Raw genomic sequence first — 11,739 nt, 5'->3', positions numbered from 1 at the left:
CACACATCAAGTCTGCACTAGAGAGAATAGAAACATATAGACACAACGAACCACACTGCGCTTGGGCTCTGTATCTAATGCCACGTGTCTGATTGTTAAGACTCATAAAAAAGGAAAGGATTTCTATTTTTATGCTTTTGATGAGGTTTTTCGATCCAGTGGCGGTATAGTGTCTCTGTCTGAAAGGTTATCTCGCTCGGGTTCGAGTCCAGTTGGGATTTGTGGTCACTGCAACATAGCGGGTCTTTTACAGCAGCGGGTGAACCTGACCTTCGATGACGCCGGCTTTTACAGGAATAAAAGAATCCCACAGCATAAAAGATGAGAGATCAGGACTGTTGATACAGTGAGGCGACTCTCCTCCTCCTCCTCCGTTCCGCTCCAGGGTCGGATTTCTCCGTAAAGCAATCTGATCATAACTTGTAAAACAACGAAATGTGGTAATGAGGATTCAGGAATGACCCGATAAACAAAGATTAATCATATCTCCCAAAATAATCAGTATGTTACCAAAGAGATGAACCGCTTGGACTCATTTCGAAACGGTAGTCCAGATGATAATATACAGATAGCCTTTACTTACACAGCTAAACACCTTTTAGCTTCTCAAAGATAACCGGATGATAGCGGAGGTCAAATAAAGACATGACTGAACTTCCAATGTCTACAATTATTCTGCTAAAACAAGAGGCTTCCGTGCATCGGAAATAGGTTGCTTAGTATTCCAGAGACAAGCTGAATATTAATAACTGTTTCACGGGGGATTTTTGTGGACTCTTTCATTGTTGGAATTGCTTGAGGGTAGAAAGAAAAGCCTTTCAATTAAAAGTTGTTTAACACTCTTCATTAAAGGATTGGAGCCAGATACAGTCTTCTCTGTTGCCTTAAATTGAGGCGGGAGGATGTAGAGAAGGACTTCCGATGCTTAACTAACAGTAAACCCCTGCAGAATGTCTAATGAAATTACCTCACGACACAAAGCCGATCGAACATCAAACAAAGCGTTATTTTCGTCTACTTTATTCTGCATATGTTGTGTCTTAATTCGTTCGTCAAATTTGTTTAGTCATTTCTGGAGCGATCTGCATGCAGTATTGATTCCCTTTTGCTATTCACTTTCTTCATGATTAATCAGATTTCTGCCTTCATTTGCTGCTCTCAGTCCTTCTAGTTCCCTACTGGGTGCAGTTCTGAAGATGAAACAGTTCAGCACTTCTCATATTACTGAAGAGATATTGACGTTTATAAAAGCCAGATAATTTCACCTCGAAAATCTAGTTGGATGAGTCCCCTACAAAGCAGAAAATAGCTTTGAATACTTTTTTTTATCAGAACCTTGGTGAATTCACCTTATAAATTATGTTATAGATAACATGAATAGACTATCATCGAAAAGTTTGAGGTTTTAGATTTTTTAAGGTCTTTGTAAGTCTATGCTCAGCAAGGCTGTATTTTTTTTAAACAAATCTTTTTCTATTTTAATATACAGGTTGAACGTGTATATACACCTTGCAGAATCTGCTAAATGTTTCTGCTAATATGCATGTTTTTTTTATTTAGTACTGACCTGAATAAGACATTTCACACAAAAGACGTTTACATACAGTCAACAGTATGTAAGAAAATGACCCTGTTCAAAAGTTTACATACACTTGATTCTTAATACTGTGCTGTTACCTGAATGATCCACAGCTGTTTTTGTTTAGTGATAGTTGTTCATGAGTACCTTGTTTGTCCTGAACAGTTAAACTGCCTCTTGTTCTTCAGAAAAATCCTTCAGGTCTCACAAATTCTTTGGTTTCCCAGCATTTTTGTGTATTTGAACCCTTTCCAACAATGACTGTATTATTTTGAGATCCATCTTTTCACACTGAGGACAACTGAGGGGACTCATATGCAACTATTACAGAAGGTTTAGACACTCCACTCCATCACACTGATGCTGCAGAAGGAAAAGGATGCATTAAGAGACAGGGTGTGAAAACTTTTGAACTGAATGAAATGTGTACATTTTTCTTATTTTGCCTAAATATCTTTTTTTTTTTTTCATCTAGTACTGCCCTTCAGAAGCTACAGAAGAGTTACATGATTCCCAGAAGACAAAATAAGTTAAATTTACCCTGATCTTCAAATTCAAAAAGTTTTCACCCCCCGACTCGCACTGTGTTTCAGTGAGCATTTGAACCTTCTGTAATAGTTGCATATGAGTGCCTCAGTTGTCCTCAGTGTGAAAAGATGGATTTCAAAAATCATACAGTCATTGTTGGAAAGGGTTTAAATGCACAAAAATGCTGAAAAACCAAAGAATGTTTCCTCTTATTTCTTCTACTAATTATTTTGCATTGTAATAAAAAACAGTTCTGCTTTCTTCAAGCTTGCTCTTCAAATCTAAATGGTTTTTAACTGTTCCATCCATCAATAGCAGACACTTTCTGCATTACATTGTAACTGGAACACAAAACAATCAGCACTGAAACACACCACAGAAAATAATAAAACTAGCAGAGACTTGAAAATAATTCTTGAATTTTTTTTCTTTCATTTCTCCTAAAAGCTATATGGAAAATGAATCCTCGTAACATGCCTGGGGCCTATGAAATCCGTTTTTATTTGTGACCCTGGACAACAAAACCAGTTATAAGTAGCACAGGTATATTTGTAGCAATTGCTTACAATATATTGTAGTCAAAAGTATAAACTATTAATTTCTTTTATGCCAAAAATCATTAGGATATTAAGTAAATACCATGTTCCATGAAGATATTTTGTAAATTTCCTACTGTAAATATACAAAAGCGTACTTTTTGATTAGTAATATGCATGGCTTAGAGGTTTATTTGGCAATTTTAAAAGCAATTTTCTCAACATTTAGATTGTTTTGCACCCTCAGATTCCAGATTTTCAAAGAGTTGTATCTCAGCCAAATATTGCCCTGTCCTAACAAACCATACATCAATGCAAATCCTATTTTTTCTTTTTTTTTATTCCATTCCACACCCCGCCCTCCCTGTATTCTGAGACCCTGTTTTAATTGTTAAAAAAAATAAATAAATAAAATAAACAATCATGTCTAATTAATGAAACTTGCACAATTTAATAACAATTTTTAAATGGTTCGACAAAATGTAAAATTTTAAGGCCCTATAAAACTTTTTTTTTTTACCAAATTCTGTATCTAATTAAATGATTTAAAAAAAAAAAAAAAAAAAAAAAAAAAAAAAAAAAATCACACAGAACATGCAGGATTCATATTTAAATAGTATTTTTGTATTCACAGGCTTTAGCCCATATCACATTTTGATTCAAGTGACCTACTTTAGATTTGTTCACCCAAAATTTAGCAAATTCTGTGATCTGCGTTATACAGCAAATTCCATTTTTATGACTGGATTTCGCAATTCAGCGCATGTTTTCTGCATCGCATAAATCACAGATAATAATATGACTAATTTAAAGGAGTAGTTCACAGTAATTTACAGATAATGTACTCACTAGAGGTCGACCGATATTGGTTTTTACCGATACCGATAGCTAGGTTGGACCACACTGGCCGATACCGATTAATTAACCGATAGTTTTTGAAAATAGATACTGAACGGCAACTAAAATACTGCTCTGCTAGTTTTAAAAAAGTAATAAACCATACTTTGTAAATTAATAAAAATATAAATTTTAATTATATATTGATCATTAAAGTTATTTCATAGTTCATTAATGTTAACAAAATAACACCCTAACAAGGAACAACACTTCTATTCTACAGCTTTCATCAATCTTAGTTGATGTTACAAATGGGCTCATTGTAAAGTGTTATTTCATATTAACAGTAGGGGTGGGAATCTTTACATTTTAACAATATGTAAAATTGCAGTTTCTATGCTTTTTGTTTATATTTGGAATCTCTGTATGTTAGTACTGCCTTATTAAAATTAAGATTCAATTTAATTACGATTTTCAATAACAACTAAATATAACCATGCATCACATTCTCAGTTTTCAATATTACTGCACATGGCTACATTTTCATATACATTTTATATAATTTATTTTGAGCAAAATTTACTTTATTTTTTTATTACATAAGCAGGCTACTTTTAAACCAATTACTTATTTAAAATAAGTGTTCTTTAAGTGTCCAAAAGTTAACAGACAATAGTTATTTTTTCCTTTCGTTTGATTATTACTGATGAGATCATTGACAGTGGCTGCTTTAACAGGCTGCATTCAAACGAATGCACAGATCTATTTCGATATATCAGATGCCCTGCTCTGAAAACATAACTGACTGTGTGTACATCAGTTTCGTATAAAAGTATTCGAAATGGCAAGTGCATTTAACCGCATCTGCAATCAAGCTTTTTAGGACGAACAAACACAAATTGCAAGTGAAAGTCCGTCAGTGCGCGAGTTTTGTGCATCTAATATACTGCATTACAAACGGCAGAAATGAAGGCACATGTAAAGTAAAAAACTGCGGGTGGAAGCACGCACTGTCAAGCAATGCACACGAGTCTCACAGTGCAAATTCTGTGCAATGAAGCCAGCCGCGTTTCAGGCGCTCACGCGTGCCATATGCGGGGAAAAACACAAGCTCCTTGAAGAGAGGGTTGCGATGCATTGGATGCAGCGCTGCGTTGCGAGGACAACTCGCAGGTATCTAACACACACAGGATGCGTCATGTAGTTCAAGCAGAAATCTAAAACAGTTTATTTAATCACCAAATGGGCAAATGTTTACTTCAAGAATGATCAAAAAAGCGGCAAAGATTAGTTTAAACAACAGATCAAACGGAAAGAGAAAAGTACGATCTATATTGTTGTAGCCATTTAAGAAAATGTGTTATCTGTTTTACATTTATGTTTAAATATTATTTGTTTGTGTTTTGTTTCAGTTTAATCTGTTAATTACGAAAGAAGTGTGTGTAATTTGTAAATGTCAAAGGACGTGGTATGAATTAGACGGCAATACACCGGGAGAATTGGAGAGGGTCAGACACAATTGTTGACCACTTCCACCTTTTTATTTGTGGAAAATCCCTTTTTAAACGAATTTCGTTTTGTATAATTTTTATCTTAATTTTGAATACATATTTTTGTTGATCAGTTATTAAAATCAAGTAAGAACAAGGAAAATTGCATTGTGAAATAAAGTGCGTAACAAGATGCAAACCTACCATGCTTCTGCAGCCTGAAGAAAAGGCTAAAACATAAATTATAGCTCTATATGAAGCATACAGACTTTATTAGAGCTACAGAAATACGAATTTATCACTTAAATGCACAATCTTCCAGCAGGGTCAAGCCTTTATAAACATTAACAACAATTTGGGACAGATATGTAATGTAAAACTGTGAATGGCGCGCTGTGGCGCAGCAGGATTCTGTAGGCTGAATGAACACGGTTTGCTTTCTCACATCAAGTCTTTAAATCTGCAATTTTGCTGGCTACCAATATGACCAACTGGATATAAATCAATGCAAATATATGGTAACAATCCTGACACTTAACATTGGTGTCTGACTTAACCTCTCATACTCTATGACAGCGGAGCGGAGCGTGAGCCTCTTCAGCAAAGAACGCAATCCGGAAAAACTATCAGCATGAATTTTTGCCGATAACCGATAGTTCAGCCAATCAACTATCGGTGCCGATTAATCGGCAAAACCGATACATCGGTCGACCTCTAGTACTCACCCCCTTGTCATCCAAGATGTTTGTGTCTTTCTTTCTTCAGTCGTAAAGAAATTGTGTTTTTTGAGGAAAGCATTTCAGGATTTCTCTCCATATAATGGACTTCTATGGTGCCCCCGAGTTTGAACTTCCAAAATGCAGTTTAAATGCAGCTTCAAAGGGCTCTAAATGATCCCAGCCGAGGAAGAAGGGTCTTATTTAGCGAAACGATCGATTATTTTCTAAAAAACATTTATGGCTTATATACTTTTTAATCTCAAACGCTCGTATTGCCGAGCTAGGCGAGACAAGCATTTGAGGTTAAAAAGTATATAAATTGTCTTTTTTTAAGGAAATAACCCATCATTTTGCTAGATAAGACCCTTTTTCCCTTGGCTGGGATCGTTTAGAGTCATTTGAAGCTGTATTTTGGAAGTTGAAACTCGGGGGCACCATAGAAGTCCATTATATGGAGAGAAATCGTGACGTGTTTTCCTCAAAAAACTATTTCCCTTATGACTAAAGAATGAGTACGGTTACAGTTAACATGCTCATTTCTTAAAAAAAAAAAACATCTAGACTGAACTGTAATTTCTGGAGTTAACAAATAAAGTTCTGGGACTGGATGTCTGGAATCAAAATTTAGTGCTGAAAAACGTCAAAGCATAAAGCCTGGGGATGTTATTTGTTGTTTGTTGGCTCAGATGTGGAAAGTCTCCTCAAACATTAACACCAGACTCGTGAGCCAGAGTCTTATTGGCTGATTTACAGGCGATGAAGCTAAAAGCTACCCAAAAGTGCAAAGGTCGACTTATTCCGTCAGCGCTGGAGATGACACAGACGGGTTCTCAAAGCTGCATCAAAACAGTCATTGTTCTGATTGACTATGTTGCATTATTCAGGGTCACATTTATAGCAAAGAAATATTTGTTAGGATAAAAATCAACCGGCTCAACAAAAACGAGTACAAAAGGCTTGTGTCTTACCATGTTGAAGTCTAGGTTCCTGTCCACCCACTCGGTAGCAGCCTCAAACTCGTCATACATCTCCATAATGTAGAGCGTGTCCAGTGCATCCACGATGGTGGCTCCTTTGAGACTACCTGTGGATAAATATGACAAGAAACCATTTGAGAAGGCTTCCTGTGGGGTTACCTCTAGGATCAGAGCTGAAATAAACCGATAGCTTTATGATAAAGACCTGAGCGCCTTTGAGATATGGACCCTAATGCCCTGCCTAAGGGAAAATCCTGTGTCGAGAGCAAACAAACCACGGCTACAACAAATGAAAACCTAGCGAGTTAACACCCTCAAAGGGAGGCCAAGGTTAAGACGAACAGATCTAACTCAGGCCATGTCAGATTACTTTAGTATTTTAGTAGATAACATGATATCTACAGTGGATAAAAGAAACACAGACGCTCAATAACTCTCTGGTGTTGTCATTGATAGTGATGATAATACACTGACTTGGACTTGTTCGCGCCATACGATGTGAATCGATTGTTCTACTACTACTTCTACTACTAAATAAATCAATAAATAAATAATACAAATACTATTATTATTATTACTACTACTTGACAATAACAGTGTTTGTGTTGTTTTATTATATTATTGTACAACAACAACAAAAAAAAACTTTTAGTTAAAAGTAAAATGATTTGATTTGGTATAATAATAATAACAATAACAATAATAATAATAATAATAATAAAATTAAATGCAACAGCAGGTTTTTTATTTTAATAATAATGTTAATTTAAAAATAGCATTGTTATACTACTACTACTACTACTACTACTACTACTACTACTACTACTAATTATTATTATTATTATTATTATTATTATTATTATAAAAATACTACTACTACTACTACTACTACTACTAATAATAATAATAATAATAATAATAATAATAATAATAAACAGTAATATTTTTAAATTCTAATTTAATTTATATTATAGTGATATATTATTATTATTATTATTATTATTATTTTAAAAATACTACACATTTTATATTATTATTAAAAAATAAACTGTTATTAAAATAATAATAATTATATTATTATTACTACTATTATTATGATTGACAATAATAAAACAAAAATACTATTGTCAATAATAATAAGAAGAAGAAGAAGAAGAAAAATGTTATTATATTATTATTATTATAAAAATTAAATTTTTATATTAGTATCATCATTACAATAAAAATACAGCTGTTTTTAAAATTATTATTAATGACAATAATAAAATAAAAATACTATTATTGTCAATAAGAAGAATTAGAATACAGTTTTTATATTTTATTATTATTATTATTATTATTATAAAAAATACTACATTTTATATTCGTATTATTAAAATAAAAATACTAGTTATTAAAATTATTACAAAATACTACACATTTTTAATTAAAAAACTTATTAAAATAACAATAATAATAATAATAATTATTATTATTATTAAAATAAAAATACTAGTTATTAAAATAATAATATAATGTTTATTTTATTATTATTAAATTATTATTGACAATAAAACTATAAAAATAAGTCAATAATAATAATAATAACAATAATACAAATTATTATTATTATTTCTACTACTATTATTGACAATAATAAAACAATACTATTGTCAATAATAAAAATACAAATGTTATATTTTATTATTATTATTATTATTATTATTATTATTATTATTATTATTATTATTATTATTATTATTGCTATTATTGACAATAACAAAATTATAAAAATAGTAATATTGTCAATAATAATAAAATTATTATTACCTGTATAATAATACTACACTTTTTATATCATACTATTACAAATTAAAATACTATTGTTATAATAATAATAATAATAATAATAATAATAATAATGACAATAATAAAATAATAATTCCAATATTGTCAATAATAATAATAATAATAATAATAATAATAATAATAATCATAATAATAATAATAATAATAATAATAATAATAATATTCAGCACTGTTATTATTATTATTATTATTCATAAAATAAAATATTTTTTTTTATTTCATCACTTTATGACAAGACAAGAACTGATCAGTTTTTCTTCTTCCATTTTTAATAAAAGCTGTGCATTTCATTTTGTCCCCAAAACACAAAGAAAACCAATCATTACCTATCTGTCCTATTTCAGGTCAATTCACACAACCATTTTAGGCATCATTACCCAGCAATATTCTCCGACAACATGATAAAAAGAAACATTAATGCAGCCAATTAAGGTGCTGATGTTATGAAACACAAATTTGAAAAGAAAAACAATAGCATACAGTAACCGGCGTAACTCCTGAACAACACGAAAGTCGTTCGCTAGCAGTTTTTGCATTCGTACTGATTATGAACGCAGCAGGTTGGGCGACACTGCTTTTTGTACTTTAATAATTAAAGTCTGGCACTGCATGCAACCCTCTTCAAGAAATGCAAAGCTGCCAACCAGCTGTGTTCCTCATTTAACAGTCCTGGCTTTGTTTAGTGATGTTGAAGAAGCAACATGACAGAATTATTGTTTGCAATATTTGTACGCAACATCTCAAACACCTCCTGCAGAGCATTCAACCGCCTTTGGCTTTGCGAGAGCCGATGAAATGATAAAATAAAATAAAAATCCCCAAGAGTAAGTAACTGCAAGTGTTTTGGAACTGGAAAAAAATGAATGTCTGATATATTTGCTGTCGCATATCCGGCTTTAAAAAAACATGGATCTCACTTCCAAGAATCTGTCATGGAGAAAAACATGAGGGAGATGAAAGCATGCCATGACCCCTTCATTTCCACAAGTAGAAAAGGAACACAACGAGGTGTCAAACGAAACAGGAAAAGGAAACAGGATGTGCTAATCAAACAACACCATAAAAATGTACAAAGCACCCTCCCTCCTGCTTCCTACAGCCACGCTGTTCTTCAGACAGAGCCGTTTCTATGCAGCTAAATCGCCCCGTCATAAAAGTTCCAGTTTTATGATCTGACGTGGCCTTTTCGACTCAGACTACTATAGTTTAAAGTCATTATTCTACCTTACAACCCTAAACCAAAATCACAGGTTACTGTAGGCTACGCTTTGTAAAAGCCAGAGAAACTGACAAAGATGAGAGCGTGTCATGCTGAACTACAATACTGGGGTACAAGGGCATAAGCTTTGGAAATTCAAGCATTAAAGGTGAATAGTCTGAAGGCAGAGAATGAGGGTATGTAAGTACAATACCTTTGTTTAATTGGATAAAAATTTTAATTATTAATAAATTAATTGTATTTGTCTGTATTTATATAGACATATGCATATATATGATTTAGAACTATAATAATATTTACATATTTATATAAACAAACCTAAGCATGTTTAAATAATAAAATAAAGCACAAAATTGAACAATTCTATTTGTTCCATTTTTAGTTTAAATAATATTTAAATAAAAAAAATACATACAACTTATATTTTATATTTATATTTTACATTTTTCTGTTTGTTCTATTTTTGTTCTATTGTTTAGATTTTTTGTTTAAATAAAATAAAACAAATAGCATATTTACAGTTTATATATATTTTTTTTCTGTTCTATTTTTATTTTGTGCATTGTTGATTTTTTGGTTTAAATATTTAAATAAAATAAAAACACAACTTATTAATTTTTATATTTCTGTATTTATATTGTTTTTTATATATTTGTTCTCTGTTTTATTTTGTGCATTGTGGATTTTTGTTTAAATAATAAAATCAATAAAGCACACAACTTATTTTATATTTTTCTGTTTGTTCTATTTTTTATTTTGTGCATTTTGTTGATTTTTTGTTTAAATAAAACACATTTTATATTTATTTTTTAGATTTGTTCTATTTTTTAATTGTGTGCATGTTTATTTTTTTAATAATATTTAAATAAAAAAATTAAATAAAATTACACAACATATTATATTTTATATTTATATTTCATATTTTTCTATTTGTTCTTTTTTATTTTGTGCATTTTGTAGATTTGTTTGTTTAAATAATATTTAAATAAATAAAATAAATTGCACACAACTCATTTAATTTATTTTATTTTCTGCATTTTGTTGATTTTTTGGTTTAAATATTTAAATAAAATAAAAAATACATACTACTTATTATATTTTATATTTATATTTTACATTTTTCAGTTTGTTCTTTTTTTGTGCATCTTGTAGATTTTTTGTTTAAATAAAATAAAACAAATTGCACATTTACAGTTTATATTTATTTTTTTATATTGTCCTTTTTTTAATTTTGTGCATTGTTGATTTTTTTGTTTAATATTTAAATAAAAAATAAATCAAACAAATTACACAACATATTATATTTTATATTTAATATTTTTCTATTTGTTTTTTTATTTTGTAAATTTTGTTGATTTTTTTGGTTTAAATAGTATTTAAATAAAATAAATAAAACAAATTGCATACACCTAACTATATTTTCTAATTTTCTTTTATTTGGTGCATTTTGTTGATTTGTTTTGTTTAAATAATATTTAAATAAAATAAAAAGTATATATATATATATATATATATATATATAACCTATTATATTTTATTTAAAATTTAATACTTTTCTATTTGTTCATTTCTTTTATTTTGTGCACTGTTTATTTAAATTAGATAAATAAAACGAAAATAAAACATTTTATATTTTCATATTTGTTCTACTTTTATTTTGTTGATTTTGTTGTTTAAATTAAATAAAACGCAAAGATTACACAAAATGTTTATATTTTCTATTTTTCTTTTGTGTGCGTGTTTTTCTTTTCTTTTCTCATTTACAGCATTTTATTTATGTGTCTGGTTATTAATTTAAAACCTATTTTGGGTTCATTTTAAGCCAGCCATATAGTCAGTTAAATAAAACTACCCAGAAGGTTAGGTTAAACATTTTACCCAATGCTGGGTTGCATTTAACCCAGTCCACCTTCTGCTAAAGCCCAACATTTCCATACACCTTAAACACAACACCCAAAACACAGAAAGTAGATGCAAACAGTAAGCAAATATCGGCGTTCTATGCG

The 11,739-nt window shown here is 30.4% G+C and overlaps 1 protein-coding gene across 1 annotated transcript in view; it reads right to left on the bottom strand.

Moving 5' to 3' along the window:
• Positions 1–11,739, bottom strand: part of LOC141348495 (mannosyl-oligosaccharide 1,2-alpha-mannosidase IA-like) — a 105,181-nt gene that overhangs the window by 8,952 nt on the left and 84,490 nt on the right. The window contains exon 3 of the mRNA XM_073852787.1: positions 6,658–6,773. Coding sequence (XP_073708888.1) covers positions 6,658–6,773 — 116 coding nt within the window. The remainder of the gene's footprint in view (positions 1–6,657; positions 6,774–11,739) is intronic.

The sequence above is a fragment of the Garra rufa genome, chromosome 13, assembly GCF_049309525.1.
Source record: "Garra rufa chromosome 13, GarRuf1.0, whole genome shotgun sequence".
In the NCBI taxonomy this organism is placed as follows: Eukaryota; Metazoa; Chordata; class Actinopteri; order Cypriniformes; family Cyprinidae; genus Garra; species Garra rufa.
The sequence above is the reverse complement of the archived record's forward strand: the minus strand, read 5'-3'. Positions and strand labels throughout refer to the sequence as shown.